This window comes from Ischnura elegans, chromosome 3 (assembly GCF_921293095.1).
Source record: "Ischnura elegans chromosome 3, ioIscEleg1.1, whole genome shotgun sequence".
Classification (NCBI taxonomy): Eukaryota; Metazoa; Arthropoda; class Insecta; order Odonata; family Coenagrionidae; genus Ischnura; species Ischnura elegans.
This window is the reverse complement of record NC_060248.1, coordinates 6840408-6867135: the sequence shown is the minus strand read 5'-3', so window position 1 is coordinate 6867135 and position 26728 is coordinate 6840408. Positions and strand designations below refer to the sequence as shown.

General features: G+C 42.8%; 2 protein-coding genes across 2 annotated transcripts in view; one reads left to right on the top strand and one right to left on the bottom strand.

Annotated features, from left to right (window-relative positions):
* LOC124155394 (glycine-rich cell wall structural protein 1-like) overlaps positions 1 to 21455 on the top strand; it is a 32813-nt gene extending 11358 nt beyond the window's left edge. Inside the window, exons 2-4 of the mRNA XM_046529174.1 lie at positions 11995 to 12239; positions 14019 to 14473; positions 19423 to 21455. Coding sequence (XP_046385130.1) covers positions 12029 to 12239; positions 14019 to 14473; positions 19423 to 19716 — 960 coding nt within the window. The 5' untranslated portion in view covers positions 11995 to 12028 and the 3' untranslated portion in view covers positions 19717 to 21455. The remainder of the gene's footprint in view (positions 1 to 11994; positions 12240 to 14018; positions 14474 to 19422) is intronic.
* The window catches only part of LOC124154908, a 203058-nt gene that overhangs the window by 143507 nt on the left and 32823 nt on the right, over positions 1 to 26728 (bottom strand). The window lies entirely within an intron of this gene.

Genomic DNA, 26728 nt, shown 5'->3' with positions numbered 1-26728 from the left:
TCTAAACTGGGATTTATAAAACCAAATAATTTGTACATTATGAATACACTAATGGTGGGTAACGAATCGCAATCAATGCCTTTCGTTTTCTTTGATGAAGGAGACTACCCTATTCCCAATTCCGTCCCATTATTCGCTTTCTTCCGGCTGGGACCTTTCGGCAGTCGACCACTGTTCACCACACTACACATCACTCCACTGCACCACTCTAAAGGCCGTATCACACTAGCGACTGCGACCGCCGCTGCGACCGCGACTGCGGCTGCGGCTGCGACTACACCCCATCACACATTGCGGCCGACGCCACGATCGCGCATGCGCACGTATGAACGTTTCTGCTTGTGGCTTGTTTGTTTACGAAAGCCCAAAGAATAGATAGAGAGCAGCAATTGTTGAAAATGTTCCTAAAATATGTTAAAACGTACTTCATTTTCATTCACCTGTGTACTCGGGTGCAATATCCAATATACTGGGCTTCCATCTTCACTTTAAAAATCCGAAATTATCTCAGCGTTATCTTATAACCTTCTTGAACTTCCCTCGCTACGGTAACCAAAACAAACAAACACGTCTGCCGCCAGCGCGCGAGATTGAAATGGAGCTCTCTGATTGGCTGCGACTGCGACTGCGACTCTGAAGAATAGCCGGTCGGCTATTCTTCGGAGTCGCAGTCGAAGCGTCGACTGCCTCGCTCTGATATGTCGACGGGCCAGTCGCAGTCGCGGTCGCAGCCGCAGCGCCGGCCGCAGTCGCTAGTGTGATACGGCCTTAAGATGCTCCCTTTTCGTCTCTCTCGTGGCGTGAGCCTTTTTATGCGTGGCGTGAGCAGGTCAGGGACGGGGGCAGGGAGCAGAGGGCTGCGAAGCCCACGCACACACCATCACGCGCCACCCACGGTCATACGAAACAAGAGCTATCGCATCAGCGATTCTGCACATGCGCATTAAGGCCACTCCATATATTAATAATAGGGCTGAATCACACGATCACATTATCCATCCCCATTAATTGATAGCTCCGGCGATAGGTTTTCAAGAGTGATCGCTTTTTGACACATGATAATTATTAATCACACGGTAATAATTACGAACGTTCCTTTTGAATTGAAAATTTCTCATGGCGCATTGAGCACTTTTGTAGGTGGGTAAAAGACACTGGACTCGCATCACCGTCACCGTTACTACACATATGAATAAATAAATTTGTTTCTTTTTTAAATTTGCGCGATAAATTCAAAAATGATTTGATTGTATTTTTTAAATACAGTGTACTTTTTTAATTATATCTACAGAAAATGTTTTTAATATTTTTGTACACATAGGCGCGGTAAATTCAAAAATGTGAAAAAATACATTTGCTAATTTTTTCTTAATGTGCGGGGTAAATTTGAAATATTAAAATTTGCGTACTCCGTCACATTCCTAATTTGCAACAGTCGTTCAATTAAAAGCCAATGGTGGCATTACGTACAATCGCTGTTAGCGGCCGTGGGCTCTGGGGCCGTATTCTGTATTTCGTCGGTACCGCACCGGTCGGTTTCCCTTCCCAGCCCACCGACGGCACATCATTCCGTACCGACGACGCGACGGTTTCCATACCGACGACGGCTAATTCAGCGATTCAGTATGGTCGTCGGTATAATCAAACCAGTCGGTACGGTTCCCTCTCCTTCCCAAACAGGGAAAATCCGAATATATCCGAAGTTGGAAGTCATCTAACGTGTCTCCACCAATGAGAAGGGTAAAAACAAGTGAAGACTCATTGGCAAAGTTTGTTGTCGTCATTCTCAATCTTTTTATTTGCGGAAATTACGACTTATTGCTAGATTAAGATAATCGATATTGGATAAGTTGTTAATAATGCTTATATAATGTGTGGTAGTAATGCTGTACCTACAGAATCGAAGGAAACAATATTACAACATCACAATAAAGTTGGTATGTGATGGAGATTGTTGTTGCTGGAATGAATTATTGAAACTATCCTTGAGATCGTAGTTTCTTTTTTTAAATATTGGTTCCGTATAATGCTATTTATTCATGATTTAGTAATATAGTTGTCATTAAGTAAGTTCCGTCTAAATGTTATCAACGGAAGGTTATGCCATTGGCACCGTAGCAGACGAAAATAACATACCATGGAACGTGAACGTAGGATTCAAATGTAAATGTCATATTAGAGGAACAAGTTACGAAATTGCTTTAAAAATATGGAGCTGGGTGTAATTAAAAGAAGTGTAATGACGAGGAAGTAAATAAATTGTGATTGGGTGAAATACATATGTATAAATTGCGCATTCCAAGTGAGAGAAAATTACAATATTGCGGTAAACCTCATACTTATTAACAAATATCTTCTTTTATCGTCAAGGGAATCAATGGCTGACGATGAAATGAAATATAGTTGCCTGTTACAAATGAAAGAAACTGATACCGTTGTGGCAAACTTCATTTTTAAATAAAAAGATCTTATTTCTATGCCGAGAGAAACGCCAAATTGATGATTGAGTGCAATAACAGTCGCCTATTCAGAGTGAGATAAAGTGATAACATTACGGCAAAACTCATATTTAATCAAAAATATCATTTTTATGTCAAAGGAGCAAACAAATGATGATAGAGAGAAATAAAGATTATTACAAGCGAGTGAAATTTCACTTAAGTGATAACATAAATGAGAGAAAGTCATTATATGTCAGCAAACCTCATGTTTATTAACCATTATCTTATATTTCTGTCAAGGTAATTAATATGGATGATGACACAGTGAATTATAGAGGCGTATTCGAAGGGGTAGAAAAAGATAACATTGGAGAAAACCTCATTATTTACTCGGTGATGAGGTAAAAACAAAATAAAACGTACAATGCGCACCGGGGAGTTCATGAAACCCACTAGTCGGTGGCCGTACCGACACCTTTTTGCTGTCGGTACGGCTACCGACGATCTCCCGTCCTCTCGTCGGTGCCGCACCGACCGGGTTCGTACAGAATCGCACGATTTCTTACCGGGAGTCGGTGTGACGTCGCACCCGACGAATCGGTGCCGCACCGATCGGTTTGGAGTTACAGAATACGGCCCCTGATTGGATGGAAGACATACCGTATCAGCGATGGTTTCAAAGTTAGAAGAAGGTACGTGGCGAGAGGTGGAAAAAGGGAAAATTGGGTCGTCGTCGTGCAGAAAATTTAAGAAACCATTTCAATAGCATTGAGTGCTGTTCTCATGGGATTAATAGCTGATGATTCCAAATTCACTACATGCCCCAGGAATCTCAGGAATTGAAGCCTTCGGACAACAAATACAAAGCTTTCAAGACTCGAGAAAGGGAACTAATGCCTCTGCCCTGATCGTGTGCGAATGATGAGCTACTCAGTGGCGTAGCCAGGAATTTCGTTAAGGGGGTGGTTCCGAAATCAGGGGGGAAAATTTTTGAAAAACAGGGTACTAAATAGAGGGTTTCAAACTAATTTTAATGCTTTTCCTAATCGATAAAAACTACATTTGTTAAAAAAATTTAATTCATGATTTTTTCAATATTTTCTTATCTTTTATGGGAAAAAATTAGTGTTTTTATAATTCGGGGGGGGTCCGGACCTCCTGGACCGCCCCCCTGGTCACGCCATTAGAGCTACTATTTACTCCACATAATGGCGCTACTATTACTCCGCAACCCAAAGTACGGAGCCAGAAATTAGATCCGCGGGTGCTTTGGAAGTACGCGGGTTGCCGTAATGTGCTAGAAATTCGCACGCATTGGAAATACACACACGTCATTGAATCAGCTATAGTTAATTTTGAAAGTCAAATTCGCCGTTCGCTCTTGACAGGCATCCTGAAAAGTAGCTCAATTGAAAAAAAAATAGTGTTAAAGCGTAGACATCGCTGGACTTGTGGTCTTCTCTCTAGATTAATCTATCGCTGGTAGTCGCCACTAAGAAAAAAGTTTCGGAAGGGCCGAAAGCCTTCGAGGCCCTGGTTAAGTACCTGCTGCAACCAGTGTTTCATTGGACTCGGGCAATCGTCCACGGGGAGCAGAAGACGTTGGAACCCGACGAGGGCGACTATCTCTCCTCTTACGGCTTTAATCGGCGTTTTGATTTCCAGTCTTTCGACATATTTACCTAATGCGTGAATTTCGCGCAGCAATGGCTACCTTGGTTTGGGGAGAGCTCTCCCCTCACCCATCCGAACCTCCCAAAAGCAGCGAGTGGGCTTCCAGTTCCCAATTCGGTATTGCTTACGGTAGTAAAAACGTGCGCAAATCGCACTTCCGCCTTGTCTGGAATTTCGCGCACCGAAGCGTCACTGATCGCCGCCTCTCGATACGAGGAACACATTGAGGGAGCAGTGGGGCAGCGCCGCGGGCGGGACCCGGAGGAACTAAGCCCCTCTCCAAGGAGAATCACAACAATGCGTGGTCGGGAGGCCGAACACCACAATGCCAGTGGCGCCACGGTCGACTGGCCCCCTTTCTCCGCTTTCCAACCTGCTTCAAGCGATACATTCACTCGCTATACACACTCCCTATCACTCGCCGCCGTAACGTAAAAAAACGGACGGTCCCAAAAAAAAGAGGTTCAAATGGTGTCCAGGAAACGTCTTCCTTTGTTTCCTCAAACATCCGCTCCGTCGATGCAGGGTGGCGCCATTACGTGAGTAAATGCGTGGAGAAATACGGAAGGAGGATAGGATCGCTATGAATTCATTCGACTTGAATCCACAGTGAAGGGGAACTAAGGAGGTTTAAACACCAAGGCGTTCTTTCAGCTCCTTGGCATCGGAGACATCGGTTCAATGGCTTTCCAGGGTGGATTTCGGCCGGAAAGAAGGAACACGCAAACAAAAAAAGGAAATCACGTTCAAAGGAAGTGCACTGGAGCAAGGGAACCGCCCTTCGTCAGTCAGCGGTTGATTTCAGCCCAAAAAGTGTATCGCCTGGCGATGATGCAATCTCAGGAAATAAATCCTACACCCACGTCCCTACTTTCAACAACTCACGTCATTCTCAAGTCCGAAAAGCAAAGTTGCTCTATTTCTTCCGAAAACACCATTCCGAGCATACGTCAAATTGACCTAGACCTGCAATGGCGTCACCAACTCATAAAATAAGGGCGGTGACTTTCGTACTTTTTATTTTATTTAAAACACAGACGGGAGAATGTCAGAATTGGGAATAAATAATTCTCTTCCATCAATTTCGTTTTTTTTCCGCACCATAACCGAAAGAAGTTTACGGACTGCCCACGGACATTTTGAAATACTACTCTCATGCGATAGATCACTCACGGTAGAAATTCGTTAAAATAATTCGCAATATAAAAAAGAATAATCTTTGTAATATAGCCATTCCCTCATAATTTTAATATTTAAAAAGAAACCACCAAATTATCTGTCCTTTTCTAGGAGTTAGTGACGTCATTCCAGTTTTCGCTCTTTAACTCGTCCAAAAAGAAGCGCTCATTGGAGGGAGGAATTCCTCACAAGAGTATAAACAAATGAAAAGCACGCGACGTCGATGCGCGAGGCCCAAGAGTAGCTGAAACGCTGCGGTCCGATCGATAAGAGACAATACATCATCAACTTATATGCGAAATGGTTGGGACCGTTGATTTTTCATCACGAACACTTTTAGAAGGTTGTGATAGATTGTAAAAGGGTAGGGTATGGGTCTCTTCATTTACATCACATAATCAATTTAAAAGCATTTACAAATGGCATATTTTATAATATTTTTAACACTCCATTTGACTTTTTTTCTTCATCACTCCAGTCGCTATGCATTATGTCCGTTGAATATTGGCCGAAGGTCGTCCGGTCCGTACAATTATGGCCGACTCCCATGAATTATTTTAAATGGTAAAAGGGACAATTCGATTCGATTTTAGATAAAAACATAATTCGATTGAGAGAATGTTAAGTAAGTGCTGTTTGAGGTGATCAGAGTGTCTTGATGGATCCAATTAATCTCCAGCTTCGCCATATTATCTTCTTTAATGAGTTGAGAAAAAAATTCGGAAATAATTGCGTGATTTCCAACACTAGAGCCTATCTCTCTAGGTTCTTTTCAAGATGCCCAGATGCGCAATTCTTTGTCTTCACCTGGGGAGAGGGTGCCAGGATTCAATTGTTTACCATTCGGTGACTACGTATGCTGAATACCCGGGAGATGAACGAATGATCAAAGCCACTATCGAAGAGAAGACTCACTGTGTCTATTCGTGCGTTGAAATCGCCCATGCATCATCCAACGCACACGGTCACCAACTCATAAAATAAGGGTCAGTAAATTTCGGGTTTTTTTATTTTAAACATAGACGAGGGAATGGCTGAACGGGAAAGAGATTAATCTGCTGTAGTTTATCATTCTCCTCCATCAATGCCGAATTATTTTTATGATGCCATCGGGTCTTATTGAACGACCGAATTTCGCGCACGGCAAAAGGCTCACATTAATCTTTCTCCATTTTGCACTCATTTTGTCAAGCATTCCTACCACCATGCATATCAATTTACGGACTTACCATTGGCGTTTTCAACAATTCCACTAAGCAAGCAAGCGAAAGGCTTTCCGAGCAAAGATGAATCGTGAGGATGATTGATTACATTTTCAGTTTAAGATGAGATTGAATGGGGAATTCTTCGCTCCTCCCTGCCATGGAGACCACAACCGCACCAAGCAAGCTATTCTTCCGCCAAAACCACGAGGCAGATCAGTAGGCCACAAGATGTGTAATTGACACCCACCGCGCACTTAAATGAATTTATTACTGTGGTCACACGCGTCAATGATAGCAGATCGATCTCGATTTAATAATTAAGGATGTTAAAATATTCCTGAATACGTAATAGATAGATTATAATACTTTCCATTGCTATTCCTCCTGAGTGTACACTAACATATTGTAAATATTAGGTATTAATTGATCGCTCTCTACTCAACAACGGATTGCGGTCAATTTTGAAAACATATTAAAATGCGCTCAAAGTGAATAACTACATAAATCAAGCTCCACTATTATGTCGTCGCCTCCTTGAATTCTGCAAAGAGAGGCTGGCGCACGGACGCCTTCTTTTGTCAAAAGTGGGTCGCTTCGACGCCCACGTCGGCGCTGCCGTCGCAGAAGGCCAACTGTCGTCGCCCACGGCTGGTGCGACATTTGAGCGACCCCAAACAGTACCAACGCCCACCACACAGCATCAATGCTAAGCCATGCCATTGGCATTTGTACCGAATGCAATTGTGCAATAACATCATCCATCATTCTAGGGCAACACTACCACCTTCGTGAACTCGTATAGTTTAGATGGTCGAGAAGGCGTCATATGAAATCATTCTAATCACCCTTGGCTCGTAGACGCAGTGACCAAAATATGTGATTACGGCCACATTTCATTATTCATAGACTTAGAGGAACTTATGAAGCACGCCTAGGGCACGCACAGCTGACGAACATTGGAATTAATGTTTTGAGAAATGATTTCAACTTTTACGTTTTTTCAGCTGAATGTATGTATGTACATCAATTACTGTCCTGCAAGCCATCTAAAGGATGTTTGGGGGGGGGGGGTATTCACCAACATGCAATACTTGATGGTGTATACTGCCAAACACCCTTAGAGAGGGTGCTGCATCTTCGTAGTCATCGAAAATAAAGGCCATAAAAATTGAAAATACCATCAAGCGCTCACCAATCATGCATTGCTCAAAGTAAGTTGACACCAACCATTGAAAAAATAAGAAACCATTGAGTGGATAAATGTCCATTCATCCACTTGTGGTGGGAGTGATTTATTAAATCGTTGGCACATCCAGGGGCGCAGCTGGGAGTTACGGCTTGGGGGAGTGGGTTTAGGTGCAACCAATACCGGGGTGCTTGGGGGTATGGAATACCCAGCAGGATAAGCGCCTGGTGCCACATTAATAAATTGCGGATTTTTAAGATAGATGATTCAAAATGGTGAGTTTTTACGGCTTTCTGAGGGATATTTCATTAATCCTTACACTATTATATTAGTAATATCAATCCAATTAAGTAAAATGCATTAAACTTAAAAATTTCTCTGAGCTCTGGGGGGGGGGGGTTTATTCCACAAACTCCCCCCCCCCCTCGCTGCGCCACTGGGCACATCTATTAGATACTATGCCTATCAAAGTCCTTTAATATTAAATGCGTAAGAGGGTGCTGGATCTCGAGTTGAGGGATACTGCGTTACTCGTGGGCTGATTGTCTCCGAATAAGATGTATCACGGGAAGTCGCCACAAAGGGAAAAAGTTTCTGGAGGACCGAAGCCCCCCACTACCCCCCTCCTTGGCTTCGTGTCTGTTCCACTCCACCCATCGATGAAATATCATGCACCCCATTATATTCTTCTATCCGCCTTTCCACGAGAGATCATATTGGAGACTCGCAAGTGACCCACATTCGAGGAAGGCATTTCTTGAGAAAGAGTGTCGCCCACACGCGAAAAGCACGTCGCTCCACACTCTAAAGGCCGTTTCACACGGGGCACGGAATTGCGCAGGTTAGAGCTGCATTAATTTCTAAAATGGCGTGGAATTGTGCGAATGCATGAACGAAATTAGAACAGGGGCTATTTTTCCATCTGACGTCCACGCATTCTCGCATGTGTTCTAGCATTCACCGCTTCACAAGATGCAATTTTGATTGCGCCTTCGCACATACGTCAGATTGTGCAAGTACGTGCCCCGTGTAAAACGGCCTTTAGAGTGTTTTCGAGATGAGACTCAGGACTGGGTGATAATTTCGCCTGTGACACAATTGGCTTCCCAATCCCAGCGATCATAATGACTGCTACCTACGTGTCGAAAGGTAAACACCGCACCGAACGCTCTTCATGTTACTGACTGGCTCATTTCATTCGCCCAAGGTGGCTCACACTTCTCACGATCGCAATCGAGGCACAATGACCGCCCGTTGATCACTACACAGTCAAGATAACTTCATCTATGATTGAAGAGGCGCTATTTCGTCTCCATCCTCAACCTTTCCGTATTAATGTAAATACATAAGATAATTGAACTATACACGATAAAATACCAATAATACAGTTATTATTTGTATCACAGTAACGAGGAAAGCTAGTTTGATGACATGCAAAGCTTCATGTCGGCAAAAAATGACGTGAAAACAAATGCTATCACAGTAGTCTGCGAGCATAGAAATATTACGCGTACTATCAAACATACATGTATATTTTGCTAGTATGCGTGATATTTCTATTACCGTGCGGTGTGCATGTGGCGGTCCTCTTGCATGCTGCATGTTGGTGATTGATAGCCCCCTGCCAAAATCCCTAGAGGTGGCTCGCAGGTTATTATGTAGATGTAGTCTCGGCCAATCACACTTATCACGCGATCTGAGAATTGGTCAGAGCAGAAGTCACTCACGAATGTTTCGTCCTCCGAGGTCGGCAAGCACAAAAGACTCAGCAACATGCGAGATTATTCCATCAATGAACTTCGCCCTTCCGCCGCCGATCCTTCCGTGGCAGCACTCTCTCCTCCTAATCATAATAAACCCCCTGCCCTCCCCCTCCCCTTCACATCGTTACGCAGTGCGTGTGAGTCACGGCGACACAAGGCCGCACTCTCACCCTCCGCAAGGACGACCGTCAAAACAAACAAACGAACGTAGCCACGCGCGGCGTGACGTCACGCTCAGACGGGGCACACACCTCCACGTCACGCGATGCCACAGAGTCACGAATGAGAGCTCCCCGAAACGATCACTGAGAGTGCTGTCACCCACCGCGCAATGAAATGGGATTGCAAAAGCCGCCACTCGCGTCGCTGTCGGGCAGGGCGATCCGAATTTCACGGACGGACGTGCTATTAATCGGGTTGTCAAGCGAAACTTACATTCGTGTAAAACGAAATCAATAGATAGAACTCAAAGCTGATCAGTGATATTCTTCGTAAATGCAAATATAGCGAATGAATGAATCTCTAAGTTTAATCAACAATTTTGCGGACAATTTTGGAAACCGATTGAAATGCACCCAAAGTGAAGACAAAAATAAAGGTTAAAAGTTACGGGTGATGCATCCTGCATTCAATCTCCTCGCTAATAGTGAAATAAATACAAAGAGAAGAGAGCTCAACGTGGCGGAGTAATGGCTGAAAGGCGATCTAATTGTGCGTAAACTTCATGAAAAGTAGCCCTATCTTCACCGTATGCCAATCGGAGCCTTCACATTCATCACGTGATGTTTATGTTTCTACCATTTCAAGCTCATTCTCCTGCGCCGGGGTCGGTAAGCGCTCTCGCATTCATTACAGTTCATCCTTCCTCGGAGAACAATAATACACCAACTTTTTGTTGCATTTTACATTTGTTTACTATCGGAACGCAACGAAGGCGGAGTCAACGTGGCATAAACCAGCTAACATAAAACATAAGAGGGCGACATAGAATTTACTGAAGGAAAAAAGGCAGGATAATATAAAATATAGCTATCAATAAATTGTATTCGGAGGAGCTGGGGTCGTCTTCGCCCAAAGGAATAGGCATGGAAGGAAGGGTGGAGAGAAACCCGGCGTCGGCATTATCCTACTCTGAACCAAAGGCACCATGTGGACCACGGATTAACGTCCCATCCGACGGGCTACGCTTGAAGTATCCTCCACAAAGAGATGAAGCAGGGATCGGACATTCTATGAAAAATCTTCGCCGCCGCCGCCAATATTTGAATCCTGACACACAAGCTGGAACACTAACAATTTATCCACCACGCTAATCCAGCACTAACAATGGCCCAGACTGTTATATCTAGTTTAATATCGGGGGGGTTTATAAATAAAACACCATTAACTATAGTTTCGTTAAGTTTTAGATAGTGGTTTTTCTAATTGGCAACGAAAAATATACCAAGATTAAAGGTGCATGAAAACCGGGAATGCGAATGAATAGGGAGCTGTTACAACGCACGACTAAAGACGCAAGATCGGTGGAATCCAAAGGACTCTGGGAATAGCCGTGAATATGAAAGTGGAACATGCTTATGAAATATCAATTACTTACTGGCAATTTTCTTCATATATTCTTTCATTTCACTTCACCACCCAGTTTCAATGCATTGTCGTCTGGAAATGAATCTCGTTTGAATACCGTGGAGAGGAAGCAAGTGGGTTGAGGGGGGGGGGAGATTTGGAGGAGGGTGAAGAGGAGGGCGGGGAGAGTGAAATAGAGACAAAGGGAAGACGGAGAAGGCTTGGACGTGGGGTGGAAAACATTGGTCAATCGTTACGCCTCCACGGTAATAATTAGTCAATGGAATGTTTTGAGATGAAGTCACCTGGATACGATATGAAATACTGCTCATGTTGGACAACCGGTGGTGGTGTGAAACTTAAGCATTTGTGGAAAATTGACGCTGACTTATAATTCATTAGTATATTAGATAAAACCCTGAGGGTGTAGGGGATCGGGTTGGTGTGGTGGCTGGAGTGTTGGCTTCCCACCCGGCGGGCTCGGGTTCAAATCCCTGCGGTGACAGAGAATTTTAAGAGACTGCCCGATCTCTGCTTGAAAGTTGTGTGGAGGACAATTCAAGCGCAACACTCCGTCCGTCGGATGGGACGTTAAGCCATGGTCCCCTTGGCGCCTTTCGTTAAGAGCAGGCTAATGCCGACGCCGGGTTTCTCTCCACCCTTCCTTACCTACCCATTTCCTCATGGCATAAATGACGTCAGCTGTCGGTCACCTCCTCCAAATACCATACCATACCTGAGGTTGTAAGGTGGCCGAAGAGAAGGAATTGGCCCTCCTTCCCTGACATTCACATGTCTGTGGCTCAAGTTGAGGCGAGCTCTGTCCTCACCTATCCGAGCCAACCTACAGACGAAAATTGATTTTTTGTACCTATATTATTTTTTGCCCTTTATTCAAAATATATCGCAAAAAAACTATAAATGCTTTAGTAACCCTCTCCAATTCATCTCTCTCTCTCTCTCGTATATGATGACGACAGCAGTGACGTCAGCAGCGTCGGGAGGAGTGACAAAATGTTGCGGGCGGTGACATGGTGGGCGCTCGTGCTCTTTGTAGTTCACGAGTCGGCCGCTGAGGCGGAGGGGCGCTGGGTGTGGGGACGAGGCGCGGCGCAGAAGCGGAAGTACGTGGCTGGAGGCATCGACGACGGCTTCTTGGGCGAGGGACCCGGCGTCGGAGTCCTAGGAGGAAACGGAGTCAAATTCGGCCTAGGAGGAGGAGGAGGTGAGCCCCATTTGACTAAATATAACCCTTAGGTCTACACACCTTGTCAAATAAAATAAAGATTAGCACGATCCTAGACTATGCCCATGTTCTAGCATGCAAGTGCCGGTCCAGGATTTCCAGTACCAAACATGGAATGCTAGAAATAGCCCCTGCCTGAATCACACGTTTTTGCTGGGGGTGGGGTTTTGGGTTTTTTGTTACGTTACCATGGAAAACTTTGCAGCAGTCAGAACAAAATGGATACGATATAAAGAAGATTACACGGAAATAAAATGAAAACAACATTTTAATAATCATTTCATATCCCTTATCATAATAGCAAAAATAAAAATCCTCTGATTGCGTCGTGGTATGTTGAGGAAAGGAACTGGACCTTCTGCCCTGAATGTCTCGCGCCAGTGTCTGCCCTTCCGGTGACCTCCTTCCTTGTGGTGTTATAATGCTTTTACGAATTTCATCTTAAATTCGGATGATATCACAGTTTTAGATAAACAAGGGCACTGTTTCTAAGTTCAATAAGTGGCCGCATAAGGCGCGCGAATAACTAACGGCTCACGTCCAAGGGAACGGTTCAATTTCATCGTGTCATCAAAAGAGCGAGGGGAAAAAAGTGCTTCATTTTGCCGAAATAAAAGTGAGCCAAAGAGTAGCAATTATTTTGGAAAAAAAAGAAATTCCTCAGTACGTTCGTCACAAAGTTGCCAAATTTAACTCTGGATTCACCCTGAAAACGATGGCAGACTAAGCCCTCGAAACGTCGGTGCTGAAAAACCCTTGGACCCGTCTGGAAACCCGAGAACTCTTCCTTCAGTCAAATTTAACTTAACTGATGTACAAAAGAGCCCAGAGGCGCAGTTTCTTCGGATTTTGAGGTTTCTAAGAACTCGATGAAAGCAAAAAGCGTAACTTCTCAATTGTTTTAATTTTCTAAGATTGGTGAAAAAACTAATCCACCAGACTACTAGGTATTGATACAAGGTATTTATTTAGTGAATGGATACCATATCTTGGTGCATAGTCCTTTACCTTTTGCATTTCTCAGACGCTTCACTTTAGTTTTTTTTTGCGTCGAAACAGACGTTCCTATGGTCACTGATCACCTTTACAACTACCTACTTGCTTTCGAAAAAAGAAATGGCTTTCACAACACAAATCATCTATTTAAGAAAAAATACAGTTACATGCACTTGTTAACCATGCAACTAATAAACACATATTCCATTTTGGTATAACCGATGTTTTATATACAGAATGTTACCCATCAAAAGACCACTTCAAGAAATGGTATTTTATGCATGAAATTGTTCAGGAAATTTCAATAAAAGAACTGTCTCAGATGGTTCAAGCATTATTTATTTTATATATTGTATTAATATTTATTAAATTAAAAAAATAGGTCAAATTTGACCTATACTCCAAAAATTATTTTATCATTAATTAAATGAGGTCAACATAAGACGAAGAAAAATTTAATTATTAAAATTAATCTAAATTGATGTGAATAAATAAATATAATAATTTAACATATCAACTGAAAAACAAACGAAACCACTACATATATGCCACATTAATTTTCTCGGTGTGTTTTTTATTGTTTTAATATATACCTGTAAAAACGTTTTATTGGCAAAAAAGTTTAGTCTGATCTCATGGTGCAATGCGGTGCATAGCGACCAGCATTCCGTTGTTGAGTGGATCTTCGAGTGTGCGTGTATTTGGTCCCTAAACTAGGACGATAGAATGTTAAACTTACACCACGTGTCTTTCCTTCCGCAGGGCCCGGTGGGCCTTACCGACCTCAGCCGCCTCCCGTGCACGAGGGGCCCGTCCTCGCCGGACCCGGAGGGCCCATCGGCGTCCCAGGGTACCGACCCGGAGGAATCGGGGGTGGGCCAGGATACCCAGGCCCCGGGATCGGAGGGGGCCCTGGATACCCCGGCCCTGGCATCAAGGGCCCCGGATTCGGGGGCCCCGGGATAGGAGGGGGGCCCGGATACCCAGGCCCAGGAATCGGAGGGGGGCCCGGATACCCCGGCCCCGGCATCAAGGGCCCCGGGTTCGGGGGCCCGGGATACGGTCCGCCCGGTAGCGGTCCAGGCATCCTGACGGGCCCCGTTCCCTCCTGGGAGCAGGAGCGTCTGGACGCGTTGGGCGTGGGACACCGCTATCACTCCTTCGACTCGTGTTCGTGCGTCCACTCATTCAACTGCAAGGAACCCGCACTCAAATTCGTGAGTATACACTCTCACTCTCTCTCTCTCTCTCTCTCTCTCTCTCTTCTTACCATTTCATTTTCACAAAGAAAGATCGTACTAGTTTTAAGTTTTAAGCGTGCGGCGAGTTTCTTAATGTGATTGTCTCCATTCCGTGATGCAGCAGCGATTGTAATGTCGTCAGTATCATGGGCGTACCCAGTAAGGGGCAGGGGGGGCAGCTGTCCCCCCTATAAGAAAAAATTGCAGAAGCCTTTAACCAAAATCAGTACTGAATTGAAACCAAAGAATTCAACATTTTTTCTTTAAACCCACGAAAAATTATATGTATTAGTATAAGATTATTTTTACAGTACTCTACCGATTAAGGTAGGTTTCCATGGAGTACGCAAGAAGTGATCTGGGAGCCCCCCTTTCCTTCCAGCGCACAGTGGGCGGAAATCGAAAAAAGTGTGACAAAACCCTAAATTTTCACTATTTTTTTGGTAAACAAAAATGGTACAGTCCGATAGAATAATGTCCAAGGATTAAGGAACTATGGCTATTTCAATATTTGGTTCGCCCATTAAATCATTAGAATCCGTTAAAGACGAGAAAAAATTATAAAAAATGTCAATTCTGAATTTCTGCAAAAATCGAGTATTTACTTTCGCTATTGAGCCATGAATATGGTTTTCCATAAATTTCAACGCATATTTTGTAAAAGAGTAAACCTTTCCTAAGAATTACACGGAATAGTTTATTTATTTTTATCAATTTTTCATATAAAAATTAAACATTCAAAAGTGCATTGTTTTTGGACTATTTTTGACATAAAGTGGAAAAAAACTTTATGAGGGCGACGAGACTGGATCTTAAAATTCACATGGAAATAAAGACCTGAATCTTGACTATATGATCCAAAAGAAAAATCTTGCTCCAACTTGCTACCTTGCTTGTTGATGGGATATGTAAAAAAAGTCAACGCTGCCGCCCGGCCCGGCCGCGGATTACCCTGATTTGGGTTTTGCTCCAGTTTAAAGCAAATAATGGTTCCACCACTATTATTTTTACCCCAATTGTTAGGAAAGATGTGAAATCTAAAAGTAAAGGCAATATTTTGTCCAAAAAAATTTCGTACTCTCTTGTTGCACATAGAAAGTAGAAAATTCGCCGCTGCCGCCGGTCACCCATGAGCCCTATGAGGACGTGTGACCATGCGTCGGCAGAGTGCTTTGTTCCCTTATTCGTACTCTCACATACATATGTACAGGGAATTTCCCGCACTTTAGGTCCCTTCAAACTAGAAATCCCTCCGACCTAGAGGAGAGGGAAAAGAATCGAAGCAGGCGCGGTCAGTGCACACGACCAACGGACCGCAATTTTTCCTTGGGGCGGTAATCCGCTTCCACTACTAGTAGCTCACTATGTAACACCTCTTGACTACTCCAGCTTATTGTTCCTTCAAAATGTGGGGCTCTTGAATTTGGTGTTTGGGGCTAGGTTGTTTCTTTGAAACTCGCCGCTATTTGTTTTACCACCGCAGCGCACGTGCATCGGTTAATGCCCTCCAAAAGATCGCTTCTCTGGAACACGCTAGTGAACGAGTTAGCTGGCGATTTACCGGGCGGTTTTCCCAAAAATTCACACGTTCTATTGTCTTAGATAATGTCTTGCTTCCTCAGTTTTACTCATACGGTGAGCCTAACTTAGCTGGTGAGTGTTGAAACATCGGCGTCTTTTAGCCACAGTGACTACTGACAGAGGAGTTCTCCTAGGTGAGCCCATCGATTAGTTACCGGTTGTTGAACTTATTCTAATACAGAGAGGTCGTACACGACGGAGGGAATACATTAATCGGTCACAAGTATGATTAACACCACTAGTTGTAGAAATATTTTATGTCGATAAGGCAACGTTAGAAAATGTAGCAATTTTTTGTGGCTAGTAGATTTAGAAGCTATTATCTCCGACAGGGGAGAAAATGAAGAGGAGGAAAGTGACTCGAAAAGAACTGCTCGATGCTATGTGCCAAGGAATGGTGTAGACGGTAGAGTCGAAAAAACTATTGGCATTCAAATTTCTATCAAAAACTTTAGTATTGGGGGAGATGCAGAGATAAAGGATTTTTTGGGAAATTAGCGACTTCTAATTGATGAATATCGTTTCCGCGAGTATTGCTCTTCCACTGCCGCCCTTTATGTGGAGCACTCTGAATGGTATTATATACCCCCAACTGTGCATAAGATTCTAATACATGGAGCGTGTATTGTAAACGCAGCAGTGCTACCCATTGGACAATTGTCGAAGGAGGCCCTTGAATCGAGGCACAAGGATATTAGGAGGTTCAAAGAGCAGCACTCCAGAAAATTTTCCAGTGCAAAATTTTATTTTTCTAAGACTTCTTCTATCTTCGGACGCAATAGTATCCTCATCAATCGATTCGAATCACGGAAATGTGAAGGTACCTAAGGGAGCTAGGAACCTCCTTCTGATTGACGAGAACGCAGAGTCAGATGGAGACGAGATTGATTCAGGTAACGAAGACCTATTACTGTATTTACTCAGGTATGCATTATTTCCATTTCATTAGTCATTCATTTCAGAAACAGAAATATGGTTTTAACTTCTAATGAAAATAATCGAAAAATACTTGCATTAATTTCCGTGGAATACATTGTTAAAATCCATATCCTTAATATTACATAGATACCACGCATCTATACATTCTATGATGTATTGATACATCATGGTTAAGTTGTTTAGGGTTATGTATCAAAGTTTCTAAGTCAGTGATAGTACTTGTATGAATATAATAAGCATCTAACATGCAGCGCTTTTAATATTAAAATTAGGGAATTTTTACTGCTTCCGCCATTTTATTTTAGAGAAGCCCCTGATTGTTTTAGAGCAAAAATAACATTAGAATCGGATTAAGGAGGTAAAAATATTTGTAAATCGAAAAAAATCGTGGATCTACGTTGAATAATAACGGAGATATTAGTTTTGTCAAGCTTTTTTCGATTTCCGCCCACTGTGTGCAGCGCTGCCTTTTTCAACTCACTGCAAGGCCTACTCCCTTTCATCTGACATCTAAAAATCCTATTCTCTTCCTTCCTGTCCCTCGTTTCCCTAACATCCTACCCTCTCACACCATTTTCAACATCCCCTCCCCGCTAAGGATTCGCTCCATCCATACCTTCTGTCTCCTCCGTATCTCATCTAAATGCTTCCTTTCCTCGCCAACCATATCCAGCACTTCGTCCTTCCTTTTCCTCTCCGTCCATTTCACCCTCTCCATTCTCCTCCATACCCACATCTCGAATGCCTCCAATCTTCTCTCGTCTTCTTTATGTAACTAAAATAAAACTAATGTTTCAAGGAAATATTCTCATAAACTAATTATAATAATCCCTCTTATCCATGGCTTGCCCCCCCTAGTTATGATCCTAGGTACGCCCTTGGTGTGGCGTAGAGCACTGGGAATGTCGATGGCAAAATGTGTGAAAAGAAGGGCGGGCAAGGGAAGGCTAGCAGAGAGCAACGTCTGCTTCGACGAGAAGCCGAAGAGGTGATAGAGGAGCTCCTACGGAATTGGCGGCAGTACATCGGATAAGTGGTGGAGAAGTGGACGTGGGACTTGAAGCAGGCTGAGTTTGCGAATGAGTCCCTTGTGTCGCATCTCCCAATCGTTCGCATCCCAGGAAACCGCGTCCCTCGAGAATCAAATGCCACAGTTCTGTATTTCGGAGTATCAATACGATTCTCCATGAACCTGGGTCGCCGTTCATTGGTGGAGTCTCGGCCAGCCAGAGCTTTCCTTTTTATTATTGGGCCCCTTATCTTGCTGTGGGCAAGGAACCGCGGCATCTTACCTGAACCCTGATGATGCGAGGAAAGGATTTTCAGCGAAACGTCGGCCAACGAGGACCATTTGACCCGGTGAAATACCCGAGGATAATTTGTCCCAGTCATCCGCCAAGAAAACAAGAAATCATTCATATTTGTACGTCATCATCAACAGTCAATCTCATAACACTTTTATAATTCTTCTGCTTAACATCCTTCAATTATTTCCTGCTCTACCTGCATAGAAATCTCATCCGTCGCGCACTCCTGTCGTACTCCGTTCCTTTCCACTTCTGTCCCTCAACCACCATTTTCATCATTCATCCATCGTGTCTCTCATCATTTGACCCATCCAATTCTCCCGTCTCCTATCTCTTAGGTTTTCAAAATACTTCTCCTCTCCCTCTTACACTTCTAAAACTTCCGCGCTTCCGCGTACCTCACACGATCAATCCGTTTGAACTTCATCCTTCTTCGGTGGCAACACATTTCGGAAGTTTCCGGAATCCATAGTTTGAATTAATCTAGATAAAATAACAATAATAAAGTAAAATAGTCAAGTTGTTTTCTTTGGAACGTTTGAAATTCCATATAGTGCATATTTCTGGCATGCTTCGAGTAAGTGGGGGGGAAGGGGCTCTTAGTTGTGAAGGTTTTCCTTGTGTCCCGTTCGAACCGGAATGGATGCAGCCACGCAATGGCGTAACTAGGAATATGCTTCGGGGGAATGAGATGGCATGGGGCGGGAAATGTTTTTGAAAAATGACATGCCTGAATTTACATTTTACATCATTTTGGCACTAAAAGTTAAAATTTATGCAGATGCAGTTCTCATATTTCAAAACCAGGCAATATATTTAAATAACTTTTTTATTTCTCTGATGATTTTGAGGGGGGGATCTATCCCCTCACACCTTCTCTCCCCCCCCCATAGTTACGCCACCGCAGCCACGATTGTATCGCTAATGGAGACCATACCATATGATATATAAGGATGTTTGATTATTTGTAGCCTTTGTACCTGAGGATGACGCCGCTGCGTCGAAACTAGTAGTACCACATTAATAAATTGGTGGATTGATACAAAGTTTGTTCGTTTTTATTTATTGACCATGTTTTCTTTTTTCATTTCTCTGCAGGGCAAGTGCGATAAGGACAAGCAGTACTGCTGCAACGGGATTCGATCGGCGACCGAGGGCCACGGAGTCCGAAGGCCGCCCCACCCAGGAGGACCGATCGGTGGGCCCATTGGAGGGCCTCACGGAGGGCCCATTGGAGGTCCTCACGGAGGGCCCATTGGGGGTCCTCACGGAGGGCCCATTGGAGGTCCTCACGGAGGGCCCATTGGAGGTCCACACGGAGGGCCCCCTTTCCCGTTCGGAGGGCCCGAGTTCGCGCGCTCAGCCAAAGCCGCCGATGAGAAGAAGCTGTGATGTGTGTCACTAGTGCATGGCCTAAAGAGTGGACGGATAATCTCCCCGAATAAGGAATCTATAGTGGAAGAACAAATGAACTCGATCTCAACATCGCCCACTGTGAGACTGAGTGAATGTCCGTGTGTGAATTCGTTGAGGCCGGTTCATAGGACACAAAATAATAACAATACATTAACAATTAAACATTTTTGAATAAGTGTGAAATTTTGTGAAGTTCGTAGTGATTTGTTAAGCCTGATAACCACACGATAATTTTTTTCCGTCCCTGTGGAGTGAATCGCGCTTCAGCGATGGGTTTCTTAGTGACCAAAAGCACGATCGCTCACTACGGGACTTCCCACTGTCCCTTTTTCTATCGCTTATTCCGTCACTTAAAAGACGAGCGTGGCGTCATAATCGCTGTTAGCGGGCGTGCGTTCTGATTGGCTGAAAGACGGTGCCAGCGATGGTTTCAGGGACGGAATAAGGGACCTGCCGAGTGATAAAAAAATGGATGGGATTCCCGTCCCTGGAGCCATCGCGGAAAATGATTGCGCGAAAGGGTCACTTATCATCGGAGCGATCCCTCGGAGGGAAAGTATAAATCGATCACGTGATTCAGGCTTCAAATGCGCTCTTCTTCGGTTACTTGCTGAGTCAAAGCGTAAATCACGAACGTTATGATGACCCCTAGCCGAAAATAATGAAAATATACATCTCGAAATGAAAAATAATTTAGAAACGAATGTGGAATGGAGGAGTAGACTCCAAAAAAGAACATCGTGGAAGCTGGAGATCAATTCGACTCAATTCGAATGCATCGCTTTGCCGCTGGTACTTCATAACAGTGACAGATGCCGCCCAGTAAGCGGTATTTTTTTCGTATGCGCCCCAAAGCCATTGAGGTAGTTTTTTCCCATTTTCATTCAATCAAATTAAACAACAGTTTTTAAATCGGCATTACTTCCAGTAGAGACGCCGTAGTTTTCTAATGCCTCAAACTGAGTATTTAAATATTTTTGCCAAGATTTCAATTCCATGTGTTGCTAATTTGTTTGTAAAACCCGCCGCAAAGGACCATTGAGGCCCACGAGGGCCTGCATTATCATTATTCCTACTCTCGCAACATGGAAGTGTTGACGTTGACCGAAAGACTGAACTCCCATGGAATAGCACTCAACAGTGTTGTTGAATTCAATAGAAATGAAATGCAACCCACTTACGCAATGCAGATCCGCTTAAGATTAATCTTAGCTCCGTTCTCTCCTCAGACTCTCGCTTTTGCGTGCATTTCAACTGACGACAATATGATTTCGTCGCAAATTTTTAACATGCCGTAATGCGCCAGACGTCAGATGTCATGAAAAACTAAACGATCTGTATATATTATTTTCGATAAATTAACAGTAAGTAATAGCGATCACAAATTCAGTCCCCGTTCAGAATTTAGTATTTCAAACCTTCGCCAGCCATTAAACTGGACTTTGCATGCTCGCTGGACGTGTGCTATTGCACTAAAGAAGGGAAGTATAAGCACGGGAGAAGTTCAAGATCTCGCCGTCCACTCTCACGCGGCGCTCACCTAAGTCTACCCAATATTAATATCATATCAACAGACATTATAATGACTTTGGGTTAGTGGTCTCCCCGGATGCCTGCTTTCAAATTCCGTACTCATACATCGAAGTCAACCACTCCATTTAATTTTATTTATTATAAAAAATTATTTATTATTATGATTATAATAAATACCATGGAAGAAAATTTGTGTGAGTTTTAATTCTGCACGTAGCATTAACATCCAAAAATTACCATAATCCACAGGAGCAAAGAGCCGCGTTGGATGGGTAAAAGAAAAAACAAATGGTATTGCTGATCACTTTGTTGAGATAAATGTGCGAGACTCCAGCCTCGAAGATCTCTCTCGGAGGATGAGACTAATTTCCAATGGACACAGTCATGAGATTGGTCGCCCCTGCACACACAACTACAGACGATTCGAATGTCCATTTATTAAATAAACATTTTTGGAGCTTGCATTTTTTCATCGCACCACTGACCGCGAGTACATCGATAGGGATCGGAAGAGGAAGGGGTCGAGGATTGTCTTTGTTTTCGTTGAGTTAACGTGGAATGATGAGGAAACAGCCGAGAGATTGAAGTGAACAGAAGGATGTTATTTCGGTCAACAAGACGGAGACGGCCACTGTCAGCCTCCCGGTCCCGCTGGTCCGGAATCGTGAGAATCAAGGTATGAGAGACTCGGAGGTCACGTGACAAGCGTGCCCGACGCGTGCCAAAGGGAGCGAACTACGACGGAAGGCCTCTCTCATTTCGAAAGAGACCCCTCTGAGGGGGAGGGGAGACAGCGGGGGAGAGGGTGTGTGTTGGAAGGGGTCCACGCGGAGACCCCCAAACAGAAACTCCCCCAGGTTGGTGGATGTCCAAATTTCTCCCATCCGTCTTTACCTCATTGTATCTCCAACCCAATTAGGAAAGGCTAAAGATGGAAGGATGTTGACTGAGCAACCCCATGAGGATCAGGGTAGAAGGAAGGAATTCGTGGAGGACCTGTATGACGGAAGGAACAGGCCGGAGAGATTGACTTTGCAGGAGGAAAGTGCAGTGGAGGAGGATAATCTTGGGCCGGGGATCTTAGATTCGGAAATAGAGAGAGCACTTCGTGATATGAAGGTCAGGAAAGCAGTGGGTGGCAGTGGGCGTGGACAATATCCCATGTGAGCTGCTGAAGAATCTAGGGAGGGATAGTAAGAAAAGGTTTTTTCTATCTGGAACGCAGAATCCATCAGGAGGGATCTAAAACGGTTCTTATTTCGCAGCTAAAAAAGAAGAATGGAGGAAACATAAGACCATTAGCCTCACATCGCACGCGGCGGAAAGGCAGAGAAGGATTTTAAAGGTACAGGCGAATGAAGACGAAGTCAAACGAGTGATAGCGAGACTAACAATTTAGTTTCAGAAATTGATAAGGGCGTCAATTCGAGATTCCAGAGCGGTAATGAGGCCCATGGCGGATAAGAAAATAGAATATAGCAAGGACAGCATGCCTGCGTGATTTTGAAATAGCATCGGATAGGGTGAACTGGGCAAAGTTAATGGATATTATCAAGAAAAAAATGTGTAGATTGGAGGGATAGGCGACTGATTCGTAATCTGTATATGGCCCAGACAACGCAATCGAGGGTAGCGAACGGAGAATCTGGGTGGGCAAGCATTGGCCGAGGTGTGAGGCAAGGGTATCCACTGTCGTCATTGCATTTTGACGCGTACGCTGAAACGATAGTAAGAGAGGCGTACGATAAATTGGAAGTTGGAGTAAAAGTGGGGGAATGATGTTTAAATCAGTGAGGTTCGCAGTTGATCAAGCGCTGATTAAACAGTCAGCGAAGGGACTGCAGGCTCTAGTGGATCCGTTATACAAGCGTTACGAGGAGAATGGGATGAGGATTAACCACAAGGAGACCATGGTAATGCGGTATTGTAATGCATCGCAAGCCAGGGATGTGAGACTCCGGATAAAATAGGTGGGAAATAATTTAAGCAGGTAGATCAATTCGACTATTTAGGCAGCAATTTAGAGGAAAACAGATACAGTAGTAAGGACACCACGAAGAGAATCGCATTAGCAAAGGAGGCGCTCATGATCAGGAAGGAGCTTAGGATTGGATCTTTATGTAGAAGATTAAATTAAAGGTTGATGAAGTGACCAATCAGTAGTATAGCTTTGCAGTACGGAATTATGGACACATAGGGAAAAGGAGGACGAGAAATCACGATGCAAGCGATCAAGAAGTGAGTGTCGAGAGGAATGGTGAAGGAGTCGGAGAGAGGAAAAACGACGAAGTGCTAGATATGGTGGGTGAGGAGAAGCAGCTTCTAAATGAGACAGAATATGTCACGTAATATACACCAACACCTCCAAACACCAACATCCTAATTGAAATTATTCAACCCCCAATCGTAAAAACTGTATTTGTGAACCTCATTCGACTAGTTTTGTTTTGAATTGATTGCTAGAATAAAACACTATACTGGAAGTTTCAACGCATTTCTGGTAAAACTTATAATAATATCACGAAATATATCTCCGATACAAAAATAAAAAACACGTGCTGATATTAAACCTCATAAAATAAAAACTGAAAATACGATTCGATTTCAACCAGATAGCTTTCGAAGAGTTTATATGATTATAGTGCTCTATGCTGAAACGTTTTCATGCAGGTATCCCATTGCTATTTATAAAATAACGATATCAAAACAACATTACATAACTTAAAAATATTAAACATAATATCATAACAACTCAATTTGCGAAAAGATTTTTACCAGCGAAGCATCGAAAAGAATGCCTGATTAAAAAACATTATCTGGCTTTTTATGAGCATTATTCGCAAAACATTCAATAGTAAAACAAAAAATCATGAAAAAACACATAACTTTACTTACAAATATTCAACCTCCACCAAAGAAAACTTGTATGGTTGTACAGAATTCCAGCATATACTTTTCAAATTACTTTGGATTTGCAAACGCTATGCTCACAAGTTTCATAACAGTTCACTCAACTTTGATAATAAGTATTCAGCCCATTTTGACCGGATGATATTTGAAAACGATTGCCTTATTAAAAACCGCTATACCCACAACTTTCAATGTATTATTCACTCAACTTTCAAAAATATCCTAATATAATTCCAATCAAAGCAGAAAAACATTACTTGCATATATTCTACCACCTTACTTAAAAAGTCTACTTTTTAACTGATTCACACCGTATAAGTTTTGCAACGATTGCATGATTAAAATACGCAACGCGCACAAGTTTCAATGACAAGTTCATTCAACTTTCAATAATATCACCTCAAAGCACAAAAACTTGACTTGCAAATATTCTACCACCGCTCATAAAAACTCCATTTTTAGCCGAATACAACTGTATAAGTTTTGACAGGATTGCATGATTTTGCACGATGCATTGCAAGGATCACAAGTTGCAATGCAAAAGTCAATCAATTTCCAATAATATCGCAATACATGTCCTCTAAAAACACAAATACTTGCATGATGTGAGGCACGTTGCGGTGAAAGTTCTAAAAATTACTAAAAGTAGACCTTGCAATATTTCCACTATTTTATCCCAAGGGGTTTCTTTGCTACAGACAACATTATCAAGTGTAAAATAATTCTTAAGAGTTCTTCCTTACATATATAAGTCTTGGTGCTTGAAGGGGTTGAAGGATGGGGGTTTGGGTGTCGATAAGAGGGGATATTGACGGCTGTGGGAGAAAGGGTCGTTTTTTTTAGGGTCTCGGTGGAGAAGCAGGGTCCGGGGGTGAGGGAGAGAATGGTTCCAGGGAGGGTACCACGCACGCCTTCACCGTCTTCTTTCGCGTTGTGGCCGTCCGGATGGAGTCTTCGTCCAGACGATCTCCGTCTCTTGGGTGGTTGACCCCGTGTCCTTCTTCTATACCAACCATCTTCTCGGGGTGAACGGGGGACGGTTGATATTCTAGAGTCCAACTTCACGCGTGCGTAGAAAGGGGATCGGCGGACAACGGCTTTTAACACTTCTTAAGTAAAATTGCTATTTTAAGTGTGCCTAGGTTCTTGAAATTTTATTTTCAGAAATAGTGAGGGATATTTTTAAAAAATTTTACTCTCCGTCACCTCATTGTTCAGATTTTTTAGTTTTTGTATTTCCATGATTTCTAGGGCGCCATAAAAACTAAAAATGATTTGAAATGATTAACTATTCAAAACAAACTCTGCTCACGAGTTTCAAAGGTAACTGCACTCACCTTTCAATAACATCGCAATGTATAACTCCTCAAATCAAAATAAAATGACTTGCAAATAGTCTACCACCTCAGATAAAAACTCTTTTTGTTGAGTGATTTTGAAGGATAAAATTTGAAATGATTTCCTTAGTTAAAAACGCTATGCTCATGGGTTTCAAAGATAAATGCACTTAACTATCAATGATATCACAATATATATCTCCCAAAAGCAAAAACAACATGACTTGAAAATATTGGACAACCTCTGATAAAAAATGTGTTTGTTACCCGATTATGATCGGGTGAGATTTGAAATGATTTCCTGATTAAAACACGCCATGGTCACAAGCTTCAATGCATCATTCATACATCTTTAGAAAATATAGCAATATATGTCCAATTTTCCATTCAAAGCATAAATCTTTACTTGCAAATAATCTACCGACTCTAGTAACAACACTGTTTGTAAGCCGATTTTCACCAAATAAGATTGGCATGAATGCCTGATTACATCACACTATAGCCACTATTTTCAAGGCATTATTCACTCAACTTTCAACAATATCTCAAAATAAATGCACCCCGAAACACAAAAACTACAAACGCAAATATTCGACCAACTCTCGTTAGAGCACTATTTTTCAGCCGATTTTGACCGGATAAGATTTTTAATGTGTGCGTCATTGAAATACGCTTAGATCGCAAGTTTCCATGAAAAATTCACTCAGCTTTAAAAATTATCCCCATAAATGTACCCACAAGCAAAAAAACTTTACTTGCATACTAATTCCACCACCACTCTTAAAAATTCTATTTTTTAGCAGATCCAAACCGTATAATATTTGGAATGATTAACATACGCTACGCTCACAAGTTTCAATGCAATACTCACTCAACTTGATATATTCCCTACTATATGTCCCCCAATATCACAAAAACTTTACTAGCAAATTTTGGACCACCTCTCGTAAAAACTCTATTACCTACTTAGCCGAATCACACAATACAAGATATGTAATGATTGCATGATTAAAATACCCTACGCTCACAAGTTTCAACGCAAAATTCATTCAACTTTCAATAATATCACAATAAAAGTCATCTCAAAGCACAAAATCTTTGCTTGCCACCTCTGATAAAGACTATTTGTTCACCTATTTTGACCGTATAAGATTTGAAATGAGTGCCCGATTCAAACACGCTATGCCCACAAGTTGCAATGCAATACT